We start from the raw sequence: 17653 nt of genomic DNA, 5'->3' as shown, positions 1-17653 counted from the left end.
CCAGGCAAAATAATGTCCACAGGCAAAAAGAGTCTCTGGAAAGGTCTCCTTGGGAGTGAAGGAACTTTCAGCACAAACACCCTCAGCAGAGTTCCCTCGTGTCTCCTCTGCCAGGATGGAGTCCCACGGCCACTTCTAAAGCAATTACACCAAAGGTAACAGAGCTGGGAACATCCTACTTCCCTAAGCCACAAGAAGGGAAAGCAAAGTGACCCCTCAATATCCCAGCAAGAAGCAGGGATGCTGGCGAAGCAATCACCAGCGTCCGCCTTAGTTTCATCATTACCAGCGTTTGGGTGCACACCTATTTTCACTGTAGGCTCAAAACATTTTCTCTAGAATCATTCTTTCCCACTTGGCCAAAATGAATCCCAGAGGTTTTCTTTTGTTACTTTTGGTAACTTAACGGCATTATCGCAAGTCAAGAGTTAACCGGACTCTTAGGAAACAGGGCACCCAGCGAGGTCCAGTATAGCCAAACTACTGCATCACTACCATGTCTTGTCTCGGTGTTTTCCTGTTGCGGATTCAGAACAGAAATTCACAGCCTTAATCTGATGAAGGACAATATAACCCAACAATCATATTTTTGTCTTTTTTCATTATCCACAGACTCCCCATTTAATTACCCTCTCAGGTCTAAGTTTCCTTTGTGTATTCTTGCTATATTTTCCAGCTTTATTAGACCCATTTCTTTTTAACAGTAATGCATTTTTGTACCCTAGTAACAAACAGCATCTCAAATTATCACGGTCATGTTTGTCTTTACGTTAACATGTCCAAGCTCTATGACCTGGTACGTTGCATATATACATCTGAAGCTGAGTCACTACTGGGTCCCTGTTTTCCTTCCATTCCAAGAGCTTATTTTTGAGATCTCCCCACTCATCTTCCTTTTAAATGAACACAGTATCATTCGCATTTTCTCTGGCCTCTGGCCATTTCATAAGTTACTCTCTCAAAGTTTAGAGTATATCTTGGTGCCCAGCACTTTATTTCCAACATAAAGCCTTTGGACAGGTTTGCTAGTTTGTCATGAGTTCTTGGGCAAAGCAGTGCCCTGAATATTTATTTAAAAATAATCCTTACAACCACTCTCTAAACTAGGTGTTATTTTTATTTTACATATGAAAAAGCTGAAGCTCAAATATTAAGTAACTTTTTCAAAGTCACCCAGAGCAAAGCCAGGCTGACTCGAAAGCTCAGCTGTTCTTGAGGTTTTCTGAACTCTGAGGACTGAAGAACAGTATCAGTCAAAATGCAGATGTGTTAAAATTATCAGACTTAAAAAAAATGCTTCTGAGAAACACTGGGGGAGAGTGGCACCCTACCTAATGGAATCCAGGTAAGCGATGCCCACGGAAAACCATGTGATAAGGAAGGACATAAAGAGAACCAGGCTTCAGCATGCAGAGAAAAAGAAAAACCATCTCATCTGGCAGAAAATTGAGAACCGAACTCCCAGATGTCTTCTGTATGTTCCAACAAGAATTCTGAGGGTCTTGCTCTGCTACGGTTTGTCCTGGCTCCCCTCTAGGTTCTGCTGCCTCCCTGTATTATTTAACTATAGATAAGCTTCTCCCACTACCACTGTAAGACTTCCCTTACATCAAATAAGCTTCAAGAACATGTGTAGAAAATAAAAGACACCAAATAATGTTTGAACGTATAATTACATTCTAAAACCGGCCAGACTCTTGGCCTAAGACTTCCAACAACAAACCACTTCCAGAGCCATTTGAGAAAATGTGTCTACCCAACTCCTTTTTTATTGGTTGACTCATATGAAAGAGATGGGCATTTCCTTTCCCCAAATGGGAATTTACTATGCCCACTCCATATTTCTTGAAAGCTGTTATTTAAAAAAAAAGAGGCAGAACAGGAAAAATTAAAAGACAAACATCTGACATCACTGTCGAAGACTACAAAATAATGTAATTAATGAAATTAATTTTCACAGTTTAGTACTGGATGAAACTCTGATATTTAAGAATTAGATGTCTCTCAGTTCTATCCATGATCTCTTTCAGAAGTCACCAGCACCTCCTGTGTAAAGGGCTTCCTAGAAGCTGCTGCCTTCTCAAGAAAGCATACCAAGTGGTGGGGGTCATGGTAAGCCAGGAGTTACAGCCAACCACCAACTGCTCATGCCCAAGAACCCCACCCTTCCGTGGTCATAAAAACTGTGCCTAGGCTCCAGCACAGCCTGCAGCTGTGTTTCAATTGTAGCTGTGTTTGTAATTATAGGTCATGTGCCTTCTCTCAAGCCCACCTCCCACCCCAATCATTCCGTTTGGCTACCAGTGACCACATAACAACACACAGATGAAAAAAAAAAAAAAAAAGCAAAACTGGAATGCTCGCAAAAGTTACAAATAAAGACGGTATGAAGGCATATTGAATTTTGGCTGATACTTCTCTTTGATTTTGCTAAACCATAGCAAAGTCTAGCCCAATGTTGAATTTTACTGAAGAGTATCATAAACTGACAAAGAAAAAAGACAAAAATAGTAGAGAAATAAAGAACAAGCAAATACACCAGAATTAGGAATAGAAGTTGTTTTAAAGAAGAGAAATATTCTACAACAGATGAAGAAAGTTTTAATTTCTTTGCACATTAAACATTGTTTACCACAATCAGCTAACAGAAATTACTGTAACATTGGTCAAGATGAATTCATAAAACTTAAGATAAATGTTACGAGGAAATTTCATTTAACGTGAATAGTAATGTTAGATACTGTATTTTTCATGGTAAAATGTATCTTGAAGAGAAAGCAAATAGTTCAGATCAGGGAGACATGCTGAGGTTTTAATAAAGAAAAGCTTTGCCTTGTCCAGAACACCTGACAACGTTGAGGACAATTTAGGTAAAAGAGATGAGTGAGATGCCAGCGTCAGGCCGGGGCGCAGGCTCATCCTTCAGGCTTTATGTACATTTCTGGATCTGTGCAGCCCTCACCTTTAGGTAAGTGAGCTGTATTTCTGGCACAGCGATATTCAAAAGTAGCCTTGGATATGAGTAATCGTATTCTAACCATCAGGCAGTCCAAGGAATTATTTTTAAAGGGACAGCTGAGTATTTTCACATATATACTTATTAAGGCATCTAAATTTTTGGTGTTTTCAAGTATATAATTTTACTGCTACTTTTATTCTTTTTTCATTTTGTACAACTATGATATTAGGTATTAAGCAACACAATTCTTTCTCTACTAGTGAAACAGTTGATCCCACATCAAAAACTCTAAATTGAGGGAAATATATAATCTGAGAGAACACAGAAAAATATATTGAAAAATCGAGAGAATTATTTTTAACCATCATAAAAACAAAATCTTAATTAACTGATAGTCTTTAACTTAAAAAAAGTAATTAGAATGAAAATAGGCATTAAAATTACTAGTTTGTTTTACAAAACAATAGAGCCATAAATTGTTTAATTGCCCAGTTAAGCAACTACCAGATTCTTTAGTCAACACTAACAGAATTCACATTTCAGCTAGTCAACAAAGCATATAAATATTTAACATCTCTTGAATATAACATTTTAGTGATAACAGAGACTACATAATTCTATCCACTGTCGTGACTGTGTACAAATTAACCTGTGTTAATTAACTTGCGTACAGGTTAAATATCAAAGATACATTGGGAATACCCCCCAAAACCAAAAACAGAATATTAAATGAATTTTAAAAGCGTAAGAAATAAAAGAATGAGACAGTGCTTAAACAATTATTGACCTAATCAAGACCTTTAAAATTACCACCAAAATACACTATGATTTTTTGTTTTTATTTAGTTTACAGGAAGAATCTATAAGTACAGGTTGCAGAAAGCAAATGTTTAGTGCTATTTACATTTGTTTTAAAATTCTGCTCTATACAAATTTAATTCTGATCAGTATGAACAATATTTCTGTAGATCTACTGCATATAAAGCCTTTTCATCAAAGCATTAACAATGAATAAAATAACCTGATTACATTTAAACAATGCTGCCCATTTGAAACCATTTACATTTAATGTTTGTAAGGGCTGTTGACACTTAGTAAGTACAGAATGTAATGTCAGCCTGCAACTTCATTTTTATAGAGGCTAAAGTTATTTATATGGAATATTGTTCTATATACTACACGCCAATCTATATTTAAGTCCTATAGTTAGGTATTTTATAAGTCTTTTATTAAATATATTCTACACATATTTGTAATTTCATCCAGGAAGAATTTCTTCCCAGTGAAAAAATATAAAATCTTTCATATTTTTACAGGTTTAGATGAAACTAGCTCATGCTTTAGTGCTGTGCAAATTGTTTTTAGCATATCAATCTTTAAATTATTGGTACAAAGTAAAAGTGGCATTCCTATTTGTGTATGCCATAAAAATCAGCTTTTGATTTTAATACAATTGCAAGCACTAATATCAAATGCAAACTATATAAAGGAACAAAATTAGAACTATGGAGTTTTTTTTTTTAATTTTAAGAATTCATCTGAACTCTCTAAGGAGTAAGCATGACACTGGATGTGGTTACAAATTAACGATAATTATGGAAAATTTCAATTCGCTGATATTCAAATACATAAAATTGATCAATGAGGTTTTCTAATATTTCTGCACAGTAATGAAAGCCGACGAGTGACTGGAACTACCCTCCCACATTAAGGCTAGGAGTCGCACTCTCACCTCTTCTTGTGCTGTCTAAACAAGCCCTCAGTTACTGTAGGATTCAAGAGTGCATTTCTAAAAGGAAAAAATCAGCCCTCTACTGAGTGCTTTAAACAGGCACATTTTTTCATTTGTTGCAGTGAAAATAGTCACACTCAGTTTAGTATTCTGTGCCGGTGCAGCTCCCACAGCTGACTTTGGTAGAATTCACCCAACATTTTAGTTTCTTTTCCATTTTTTCCTCTCAAGTTTGCCCAGTAATTAACTTCATTAATTGCTGAGTGTCTTCTAGTGTGGAATTATATATATGTATTTCTAGGTACCATAAACTGTTATAAATTCTGCTGATGAGGAAAATAATGTCAATCTTTTTTAGTGCAAATTGTATTTGGAACACTTGATTTATTAGTTCTGATGATGAAAATTTTGTGGCAGCAAAATGGTTTCTGCTACGAAAGATAACTTGCTAGTTTTTCCCCTGGAGACTGACTGCATTCAAAAACCAACATGTTTTAAAATGGCTCAACATAAAAATATAAGAAATAAAAAATCAGTGAAAAATGTTCTTGGGTTCTTTTTACTTTCATGAGAAAAGATGACAGTGTTCATGTGGTAATTCAGTTCCATGGATTTACAGGCAGACTGTTCTGAACAGTTTCTGAAGCAATGTCGGGTCTTTTCTGTCCCAGCAGCATGAAAGACAAAGACTGTATCACATCACACTAGGCAGACAGTGATTACAGGATTACACAACAATTACTCTCTCCAGTCTTTTCACGATTCCTCTGACCTAGAGAAAACGAAGAAGAGTCTCATTTATAAAAATTCTAGAATTGGAGGGGAAAGGCAATCAAGTGTAGGAAGTAGTTTTGGGTTTTTAAAAATGTTTACATTTTTCAAAATTAGGAAGCTGCAATAAATGTTCTTTTAATTTTAGCATGTTTCAAAAATGTCTGGTTACTTGCTTGACAATCTCTATTCATGCAAACTTCCCTTCCCTCAGAATGTCCAAGAAAAACCCAGAGTTTTTGAATGCCTGTCTTTGTGCATCAAATGAGACACTTTTCCAGGGCATGGCTTACCTTGAGAGTTTGGCTCTGGCAACGTCTCTCTGGCCACCAAATGCATCACTGTAGTTTTGCCAAAAGGAAGTTTTAATGCTATGTGAAAAGCAAAAGACGATTAGTTACACATATATCGACGTATTAAAATCACTAACCAGATTTAAACCCATTTTAAAAATTGATTGCCTTTTTATGACTTTCTCAACAGATTGAACTTCTCAACTCAGAGTACCTTTACAAAATTAGATTAATATTATCAGAAAAAACATTTAAAATTTAAAAATTATTCTTCAGAGTTATAGCCATTTGCTTGACACATTTATCTCTATTATTTAAGAAATGATATAAGAAAAAGTATGCAATTAGCTAATATCAGAGACAACCTTTAGAGGAGAAAAAAATTAAACATTTTTTTAAAGAATACTCTTTTCTAGACTACGGAAAAATTTAGATTAAGAGATATTCATTTCTAAATCTAATTACTTGTCAATTGCCTAATAAAATTACTGCACTGAACAGGCTACTATGATGTAGAAATGCAAGAAACTAACTTGATTTTAAACACTTATTCTCACTCCTTTATTTGTCCATTAGAATTTTCTTAAAAAGATTAGGTTAAAATAATCACTGTCTTGGCATTATCAATAATCATTGTTTCCTAATCAAGTCTTTATGACATTTTTTTCACTCATAAATTTAATAAATTTTATTATGAAATATTTCAGACATATAATACACACCCATGTCCACTAAGGCAAATACAAACACCGAGCTTCATGGCAAATCCCTTTGTTACTCTGTGTATAAAATCAGAAGCAGCTGGTATATTTAACTTCCATAACTGTTTCTATAGTTGTGATATTTTAGTTCTGACACCTCTTCAAAAACTACAAACTGATGTAAGGCTTATGTTCATTATTTAGCAAGAAGGATCCTCTAGCTGCCTGCTTTTTAAAACTTGCTCTATAGGATGATGGTTAACATGCATATTTTTAAGATAATCATAATTATTATAATTATGATAAAATCTTAATTTTATAAGATTTAATTAAATCATAATTATTATAAAATCATAATTATAAAATCTTATTATCATAATCATAAGAATCATAATGTTCAAGATGAGTTCTCATCTTATTTAAAGTTAGCCAGCCGTTATTTGTTCTACACTTTTAACCTCTGATGTTCAAATGAAGCACCATGGCCCACAAATACATAATGAAAAAAGGGAGGCTTTTCGAATAACTTCCTAGGCCTGACTTAAATTAAAATGTAAATAAGACTTTATGTTATTAAAATTTTCACTAAATACTTGGGGAAGCCTGATCAACATCTTAAACCTTGAACTGAACTTAAAATGCACACATACCAAGCTGTATATCATTCTCATAACCATCCTCTTGACTCTAATAACAGACCTGGATTCAAAATTTTCATCTCTGCTACTTCCAACTATGTAACTGTCAGATAATTACGTACCCTCTCTCTAAGCTTCTGTTTCCTCAATTGAACTGGAGATACTAATTCTATTACCTGCCCTTTACAGCTGTGTCCATTAAATGAAACAATCCAAGCAAAGTACTTTGCCCAGAGCTTGGCACAAAGAAAGCATTCGGTGTATACTACCGTCATCATTTTGAGATACCAAGGAAAATGAATCCGAGAAAAACGGTGGGTGAACTGAGATATAAATGTAAAAAAATGTCAGACAGGCCTAGCGAGCTCCTGAGAGGCTTACCATTTGAAGTTACAAATGTAATGCATGGGAGCTGTTATCTTTCTTCTTCATCTGAATTTTAACTAGAAACAGTAGGTATTGATGTTAATAATATTTAAAAATGTGAAAGAAGAGGAATACCAGAATCGAAAATGATTCTCTTCCTTTCACTGTGGGTGCTTCTGCTTTCTCCTATGACATTCGTACAATATCCAGAATAGAGGTTTCCAACCTTTAGCATATATAAAAATCACCCAGGAATTCAATTCAGTAGTAGAATTAGGAGATGGGGGTTAGGGACAGAAGGCATGCAGAAATCCGCATTTTAAAGTAAGTATCCTAGATGAGTCTCATGCCCACCATTTCAGAACCACGTTTTTGGAAATGCTAATCTGGGACATATTGAATGCCAAAGCTCTAGCTGATCATCTTCACCCTCCAATTAACAAGGCTGCTGTCACACCTTTCCTTTAATGAACTGAAACTCTCTCTGACTATAAAGGTTCATCTCAAAAGGGGGGTTCAATTCAAGAATGGCAGAGAAGGCCCAGGCTTCCTACTTTAACTGTCCGCATAATGGCTGAATTCCACTCATGGCTGTGTCGTGGTAATTCACTGCTTGACCACCACCTATAACAAGGATCTCACTAACTTTCCCTGACAGTCTATTTGTTCTTTAGGTAGTTCAGTGTGTTCACATATTCTTTCCTATATTGATTTCCAGTTATTAATTCTAAGTCTCATTCACAGGGCTATATAGAGTGAGTTCTAGGGCCACGCAAAGCCTTCTTCCACACCAGTCACTCAAATATTGAAAGAAGGTTGCATTTCCTGGTGTGCTCTCTTCTTTATTATTCACATTGAAGGACACAGGGAGGCTAAAAAGAAAAACTGAGACCCAAAAGACAAATAGTTTAATGTTCTTATCCAAACTTGCTCAAACACACAACTACAATGATTAACGTGGAGGTCCAGGCCATGCTTCTACACTGTCTAAATCACTAAGGCCAGAGATAATTTATTGTTCTTGAAAAGAAGGACAGCAACACAGAATGACAATAATAATTACATAAGTCAATCTGTTAATTATTCTAAAACAAATTTCAAAAAAAAATACTGGTAAAAATTTACACTTTAGTGGGAATGAATCAATAATTTAGATTTTTAACAAATTCTATGATTTTTAATATGAAGTTCAAACTTTGAGGTCACAACAGAAAAGACAATTAAGGAATGCAGTTGGTGGGAAATTGCTCACATGGATCAATACTCAAAGGGAAATGGAGCATTTCAAGGTTCACTCATATAATCAATAGATTAAATTCAACCATCATTTGCCAATTTTTAATTCACATAGATCTTGTATGAGCCATAGAGAATTTTACAAACACTACAACATGGCCCCATCCTTAATAAATGTACAATATAGCCAGGGAGCTTACAGTCATTTCTTATATTAAGAGCATTAAGAGTTGGTCTGTCTATTTACACAAAAGCTATAAAAAGAGCTACAAATTTAAAAAGCTGTATTTTAAAGTACCAGATATCTCTTGGTAGACAGCAGCATTTTTTAGACCAGTTATACTACTACTACTGAAACTCAGTGTGAGATTATATCCCAAAATTTTTTCTTATGTGATATTGCCTTAAAATCATTTGCATTCATCTACTTTAGCCCTTATTGCCCAGTATTTTTACCAGTGAATTTTATCTGTTTGTCCTGTGTAATACTAGAACATCCTCAAGGGAGAGCTTCTGTTTTATTCAATCCTGTATTCCCAAGTGCTAAGCACAGTGTTGGCACATAAGAATTTAAAAAATACATGCTGTGTTCTTACTCATAGGCGGGTGTTGAACATTGAGAACACATGGACACAGGGAGGGGAGCACCACACACTATGGTCTGTTGGGGGGAAATAGGGGAGGGACAGCAGGGGGTGGGGAGTTGGAGAGAGATAGCATGGGGAGAAATGCCAGATATAGGTGATGGGGAGGAAGGCAGCAAATCACACTGCTACGTGTATACCTATGCAACAATCTTGCATGTTTTTCACATGTACCCCAAAACCTAAAATGCAATTAAAAAATAAAATAAAATAAAATAAAATAAAAATGAAAAAAAGAAAAAGAAAAGAAAAAAACCAAATACATGCTGAATGAATAAATGTAAATATTCTACCTTTAAGGAAAAATAGATTAAATATTAGCTTTTGAAGGGAAAATTCAGACTATATTTAGTGGAATAAATACATATTTAAATAGATCATTTCATTTGCCTATAAATTTCCACTTATCTGAATATATTTAAAACACCTATTTGCAAAACAAAACAAATCCAGTTGATGGCAGAAAATGTACCCCATAAGGGGGCACTACTGAGCTACATTTCTGCAATCATAAAGAACAATAATAGCTAACAATTAAGGTGTTTACTATGCGCCAAGCACAATTTATGCATGCAAGCACTTTGAATATATAAACTAATTTACCCTTTCTTAACCTATGAGGCAGGCACTACCGTAATCCCATTTTACTGATGAGGACACTGGAACACAGATTGGTTAAGTCACTTGCCCAAGGTTTACACAGCCAGAAAGTAATGAAGCTAACACATTAACAGTCTAGTTCCAAAATCTGTTCCTTCAGCTACTACACTAAAATGTTGCCCTAATGTCAGCCACTTACTTTTATTCTCACATGATTAGCATGATTAGCAATTGTGTCAGATAGAAACATCTGAAACATCCCTTCATATATCTGAAAACTATCATAAATTTTTCCTAGTTTGTGTGTCCAGTCTTAAGTTTAAAATACTATATCTGAATTACATTATTCAGAAATATAATAACATTACATTTATAAAATAGTAGGTATAGAATCCTACCTATACTGGGATAGAGTTTATTTCACAAGGTAGTAAATCCTAAAATTAAATTTAACAGAATATACAATATGAAGGAGTAGGCATACCAGAAATAGGCAGAATTCAGTTTGAATTTATCATTTTTTAAGTAAATTCAAAGACATTAGCATTTAAAACAAGTGAATCATGCTACCAAGAGACAGACATTAAATCCCATTACAAAGGTGGCTGTTACCTCCTAAAGTGACATTTCCATGTAGAAATCGTCCTTGATAAATAAGTCGTAGAATATTTGGACTGCTGACCTGCTCTTCTTCCCAGTCTGAAAAGAATCCAGTGAACTGGTTAGGTATATTCTAACAAAATAATTAGGGTACTAATATATTGTTTTAAAAATGCAGGCACAAATCAGAATACAAAGAAGACTCTTGGAGCTTCCAACTATTCAAAACGGTAACTATTCATATATTCACCACAACCTTGGTTCTTGCTTACTCTTCTTGTTAAGTAACAAGAGCTACAAAAAGACTTGTTTTTGCTTCTTAAAGAATACTAAAATGTACCAAATTGTAGTCCCCAAGTTTACAAAGTTAACACAAAAGTTGGGAAAGACCTACTGAGTAGTAAAAAACAGCAGGCTTAACAAAGATCTAAAAAACAATTAAAATATCGATACTGAGAATAACAAAAAAATTAAGTATTTACTTTTGGATAATATTGATTTATTATCTTACTGTCTTTTTGAAGTCAGTTAGTAAACATTAGAGAAGATACAACTTTAGTTCACCTCACCCAAAATGAAGACTTAGAAGAAACCCAAAAAATAATATATATTAGGAGGTACTGTACAAATATGAAAGCCAGAAAAGTGTACAAAGAAAATCAAAAGAAAAATTAGCAGGCATAATAGGTAACAGAATATTTAACTTCAGCCTATAATTTATATTATAGTAAAATATGGAAACCACTCCATTAAAATAAAGATTTAAGGATACCGATGTTATGATAGGGTAAGGGTTAGTAATTTTCATGAGCTTGTAGATGTAACAATTTAACCTTTGATTTTATTAATGATATGAGAATTCCTTTGTCTTTTTTGTCAGTAATTCTAATATGTTTGTTTCCTATAGAAAGGGATAATGGTCAACACAAAAAATAAAATATTCTGAAAAGAGACAGTGATAGAAGAGAAAGGAAGTAATTACAGACTTTTTTTTTTTACTTTTATTTTTTGACTGTTCAAAAGGACAAATATGAATTTGATAAAACCACTGCCTCTAGGTGACTTAGGCACAGCAGAAATCGGCAGAGAAATGAATCCCAATCATTTCCTGCCCCTGCTTACGCCTTTAGTCTGTTTCCCCTTCTCTCTTCAGGAAGCCTTGGTTGCCTTCTGATCCCATTGCTCCCAGGTCCCTCCTATTCTGGAAGAAAGATCAAATGTCTCTAACACTATAGTATGAATTGCTTTGAATTCATCACTTCCTAAATTATTGTTTAACAGAATATTTCTGGTCAAGATGGAAGTGCTCCATAGATACAAAGGTAAATAACAGTAATTGTTTAATTCACAGGAAACAAAGACTAATAATCTAAAAATACTTGAAAAATTTTTTTGAGATGCAGAAACCTGAAGCCACGTTTCATTATCTTACACAGAGTGTCATGATTTCCATGTACACACCCACCAGTGTAATATGCTATCTTTCTTCCCCTTGCCAAGGATCTGAAATTTAGAGAAACCTTAGAATATAGCTTAAATGAAGAATTTCAGGTGTTATTAGCATATCCTAAGTGTATCAGATTTTTTTGAACCTTTGATCCAGTAACAGCTATGTGTCTAACTATTCCACCCGTTAGTAATATTTCCACTAAATAACATAAGGGTATATTAAGAAAAACTATTTTTTTCAACAAGTAAATTGCACAAAGCATTTTCTTTTATTGATTTAATATTTGCCACACATTTGTTATTAGAATCAGTAAGTGTTTACATTTGCTGATCTTTATAATGTTATGTGATACAATATAGACTTACATTTTTAATTTAAATACTTTAAATAAAATAAAAATTAAAGTATTTCTCTTTATTCCTTGCAGTATCTAAAACTGCTGAATAGATTGGGCAACCTGAGGAAATACTGGGAATCAGAATCTTTTTTAAAAAAAAAAAAAGGGAAAATCCACTGATACCATCAATTTTCAGTACTGGTAGATGGTTTGTTCATTTGGGATTCTATTTATGGCAAAGACTTATACTTGAGTTTTGCTTACCTGTAATCAGGATCTTTTTAAAAAATTTAAACTAATTTTAATATCTAAGTAATTATGAAAGTATTTATTTTACCTCGTTATAATATTGCCCAAATAAAATAAATTTCAGAGTGATTACCCTTTTTTGCCTTGTGTTATCTCTTCTGTAATATCCATATATCAAAAGCTATTTCTACAACCACCACCCCCCAAAAAAAAAATCCCATAAAAGTAATCTTTTTGTATCTCACTTAGAACAACATCACTCTCAGATATTTTTAAATGCTTTTCATACTGATAGTTATCTATTACTGCCTGGCTATAAAGAATAGCCAATATTCTTAGAGCCCAAATTTAGTCTTCCTTAGCTTTTGTAAAATTCCTTCTTAGCTATAACCTTTATAGCTTCAGTATCTCCCTGATTTAGAAACTAGCCCCTTGGTTACTAATGGGAGGAAAGATCCAGTAGTTCAAAGTATTTGTGTGTAAATCAGTATTTCTTAAATTTAGGCCTGTGAATCCACAAAGACATGTGTTCTTAGGGTCTAAAAGTCGTTTTCAATAAGTTTTAAATTCTATTTTCATTTTAAATAAAATCTGTAAAATCTGTAATGTTTATGAAATCTGGAAGAGATTATGTAGATGATTTAAATAGTCACTTTATAACCAAGTGCAGCCTTGGGATTTTAGTACTCACGTGTGCATTAAATTTATGATTGTACCGGTGCCAAGCACTCAGTAATCCTTTAATTAAGAGGCTAAAGAGATAAGAACAGAGGTTCACTTAACAGGCAAACGATGCATTCTATCTAAGAGAAAACTGAATGACAATGTTATACTGTATAAATAAAGGTTTTACAGTGACTCTACAGGTAACTTGGTCATCAAACACTATGTAGGAACATAGGCATGACAAACTCAACAGTATTCATGGGGTAAGCAGTGAGTAGGCTTTGGCAAACATACATCATCTAGCACATTAGTGTTGTTAATTTGAACATTATTAGTTTCAGAGTTATATTTGCATTTTCTGAATCGATCTTTGTTTTTACGATTGTGTATATGAGTTAACAAGAATAAAGAGTTTGGGTTTATATTTCCACATTTTAAAATATGCATTATAATAAAAATAATTTAAGTCAGCACTAGAAATCTACAAGAATTGTCCTCCTCTGGAAAAGTTAAATATATTATTTAAGGCTGAGAAACACTGACCTAATTGATTCATTGTGTATATATACCATGCTGTCAAAACAAGTCTTGTCCTTTAAAAGTTCAGATTGCTTCTGCTAATAAAATTAAGTGAAATCAGCTGAAAAAAATCATATCACTATGATACATGACATAGGATCAAGATGACATTTAGGGAAGTTCAAAGGAAGAAAATAAACCACAGATTGATTTGAGGAAGGCAAGTTTTTTTGTTTTTTTGGGTTTTTTTCCCCTTCTTCGAGACAGAGTCTTGCTCTATCGTCACCCAGGTTGGAGTGTGCAGAGGTGTGATCTTGGTTCACTGCAACCTCTGCCTCTTGGGTTCAAGAGATTCTCCTGCCTCACCCTCCTGAGCAGCTGGGATTACAAGGGCACAACACCACACCCTGCTAAATTTTCTATTTTTAGTAGAGACAGCGTTTCACCATTGTTGGCCAGGCTGGTCTTGAACTCTTTGACCTCAAGTGATCTGCCTGCCTCAGACTCCTAAAGTGCTGGGATTATAGACATTAAACCACCATACCCAGCCAACAGTCTTAGCATTATATAAAAAAATCAGAGAAAGGAAGAAATAACACACACATTTTACAAGACTGTTATGGTTACTGGCTTGAAAATACAAAGCACAGACGGATATTAATAATCTTGACCTTGCAGTAGTTCAGAGAACATAAGAACTGACATCAATTAGAAGTTAACTTTGTTTCAAACTCAGTTTTAAATAGACTAACTAAAGAAGATCATAGAGAATGTATTATCATCTGTTAAAAATAGTGGTTCTTTGCTCTTTGTCTTTTGGTAAAAATGGGTTTATTGATATGAAGGTGTGTGTATATTCACTATTTTGTGTTTTTTCTTTTCTTTTTTTTTTGAGACAAGGTCTTGCTCTGTTGTCGAGGCAGGAGTGTAGTGGTGTGATAATTGCTCATGGCAGCCTCAAACTCCTGGCCTCAAGTGATCCTCCTGCCTCAGCCTCCCAAGTAGCTGGGACTACAGGAATGTGCCTGGCTAATTTTTAAATTTTTAGTAGAGATGACATCTTGCTATGTTGCACAGGCTGGTTGCAAACTCCTAGCTTCAAGCAATCCTCCTGCCTTGGTCTCCTAAAGTGCTGGGATTACAGGTATCAACCACCATCCCTGGCTGCATTTTTCTTTATTAAAAATATTTTTTGGCTGGCCGTGGTGGTGGCTCACACCTGTAATCCCAGCACTTTGGGAGGCCGAGGTGAGCAGATCACAACGTCAAGAGATCAAGAGCATCCTGGCCAACATGGTGAAACCCCGTCTCTACTAAAAATACAAAAATTAGCTGGGTGTGGTGGTGTGTGTCTGTAGTCCTAGCTACTCCAGAGGCTGAGGCAGGAGAATCACTTGACCCTGGGAGGTAGAAGTTACAGTGAGCCGGAGGTTGCAGTGAGCCAAGACTGTGCCACTACACTCCAGCCTGGCAACAGAGTGGAGTATTATTATTTAATTTAAATACTTTAAATAAAATAAAAATTAAAGTATTTCTCTTTATTCCTTGCAGTATCTAAAACTGCGGAACAGATTTGGCAACCTGAGGAAATACTGGGAATCAGAATCTTTGATTTCATCTCAAAAACAAAAAAAATTTTTTTTAGTGTGTTCACTTACATTTAAACAGTTCTAAGGCAGAAGCAGAGCCATTGTATCCTGGGCTCCTTTACCATTTGAGAATGAGACAGCTGAAGAGCAAGATAAGGAAGGATACAATGAACCTCTAAATCTGAGCCTTATACTCTCAAGTTTTGGTTGTTCTTTTAAAAGTTGCATGTTTATAAGAGTTTCAAATGTTTGTGAGACAAGGTAGGGCATAAAGAATCAACATTATTCATGCTCAAGAGAAAAATATCACTCACCCATTGGCCAATTGTCATATACATGCTTTGCAATGTCAGAAGCAGAATCGTTAGGAGAAAACAGGAACTCTTTTGTTTTTCCGCTTACCAGAATGAGGCGCAAATTTATCTGAAAGAAGACAATGATTATTTTAGTAAACATCTAAAAATTTTTTAAGTTAAAAAGACTCACAGGCTTTTCATTTCAATCACATTCTAAATTATTACCAATACCATATTGTGCCTTTTATTTGATTAAATTCTATAAAACTTTTTTTAAAAGAATGGGAATTTGATACTTGATTTTATTTCCTATTATTTAAGGGAGGGTTGTGTGTGTGTGTGTGTGTGTGTGTGTGAGAGAGAGAGAGAGAGAGACATATTTACCATAATAAATGAACATAGGAAAACCAAAATTCATTATGCTTTTAATTATTCCAACAATGTTCAGAATGGAACTTTTGCAAGTTATCACTGTTATTATAGAAAATACATTTTTACTCAAAATTAATAAAAATGTTGGCACTGCAGATCTCATCACTAACAGAAAAAATTTAGTTGATAGTTTACTTTTTTTTTTTTTTTTTTGAGACAGAGTTTCACTCTTGTTGCCCAGGCTGGAATGCAATGGATCTTGGCTCACCACAACCTCTGCCTCCTGGGTTCAAGTGACTCTCCTGCCTCAGCCTCCCGAGTATCTGGGATTACAGGTATGCACCACCACACTCAGTTAATTTTGTATTTTTAGTAGTGATGGGGTTTCTCCATGTTGGTCAGGCTGGTTTTGAACTCCCGACTTCAGGTGATCAATCTACCTTGGCTTCCCAAAGTGCTGGGATTACAGGCATGAGCCACCGCGTCCCACCTGATCCTCTACTTCTTAAAAAATATAAAAAAAAATAAATAAACTATATACAACTTTTTCTCCTATGAAAATTAAAACCTAAACAAACTCTCTCTCTCTCTCTCTCTCTCTCTATATATATATATATATATATATATATTTTTTTTTTTTTTTTTGAGACAGTCTCTGCTCTGTCACCTAGGCTGGAGTGTAGTGGTACAATCTTGGCTCACTGTAACCTCTGCCCCTTGAGCTCAATTGATTCTCCTCCCTCAGCCTCCCAAGTAGCTGGGATTACAGGTGCCCACCACCACATCCCGCTAATTTTTGTGTTTTCAGTAGAGATGAGATTTCACCATGTTGGCCAGGCTGGTCTTGAACTCCTGATCGCAAGTGATCTGCCCACCTCAGCCTCCCCAAGTGTTGGGATTACAGATGTAAGCCACCGAGCCTGGCCAAGAAACTTTAATTTTAAAGACTTTTATCATGGTTAAAGGAGGAATCAATAATAGTAGCTATTTTAGTCCCAACTGCATGACCATATTATTTTTAGGGGGAGTAGGGTGGGACACATGGGAGAAAGGATATAAATTCATCCTCAATGATAACCCTATGGGGATAATAGAATAAAAGTATTTGAGATCTACTGGCTTCACATTTCCAAGTCAATATATATTTCCCTATAACATTGTTAATATATTTCTCAAATGTTTAATTTTTATGTTATAATTAATTTAATATATTTTTTTTAAAAACACTGTATCTATGTATTGCCCTATAAGTCACAGAAATTCAAGTATTGTTTCTATTACTCCTGGCTTTTGTTAAAAGAGTAAGATCTTACTAAGAGTTGGGTCCGGTCCAGAGCTGAGCCCTGGGATAAGGCAATCTAGCCTACTTTCTTTATATATAAAGAACAGAGTATCTCATTGTACCAGTTTGAATTGTGCCAGGTCCCAAGTTACCCAAGCTCTCCTTTTCAGTTACTAATATTTTTTCTTATTAAAAATACTAGAAGATCTTTAAGATGTTAGAGTCTACAATGAATCAACTGGTGCCTATTTCAGCAGTTACTGATTTACTATCTTCACTACCACCATGGCCAATGTCACTCCCAGCACCTCATCAATTTGAAAATTTACTGTTTGAAAATTTTGTTGAAAGCT

The 17653-nt window shown here is 34.7% G+C and overlaps 1 protein-coding gene across 1 annotated transcript in view; it reads right to left on the bottom strand.

Annotated features, from left to right (window-relative positions):
- Positions 1-3782: 3782 nt before the first annotated feature.
- UBL3 (ubiquitin like 3) overlaps positions 3783-17653 on the bottom strand; it is an 82537-nt gene continuing 68666 nt past the window's right edge. Inside the window, exons 2-5 of the mRNA XM_003919713.4 lie at positions 15665-15773; positions 10553-10639; positions 5756-5833; positions 3783-5463 (exon numbers count right to left, since the gene is read on the bottom strand). Of these exons, the coding sequence (XP_003919762.1) occupies positions 5411-5463; positions 5756-5833; positions 10553-10639; positions 15665-15773 (327 nt within the window). The 3' untranslated portion in view covers positions 3783-5410. The remainder of the gene's footprint in view (positions 5464-5755; positions 5834-10552; positions 10640-15664; positions 15774-17653) is intronic.

This window comes from Saimiri boliviensis, chromosome 16 (assembly GCF_048565385.1).
Source record: "Saimiri boliviensis isolate mSaiBol1 chromosome 16, mSaiBol1.pri, whole genome shotgun sequence".
Classification (NCBI taxonomy): domain Eukaryota; kingdom Metazoa; phylum Chordata; class Mammalia; order Primates; family Cebidae; genus Saimiri; species Saimiri boliviensis.
The sequence above is the reverse complement of the archived record's forward strand: the minus strand, read 5'-3'. Positions and strand labels throughout refer to the sequence as shown.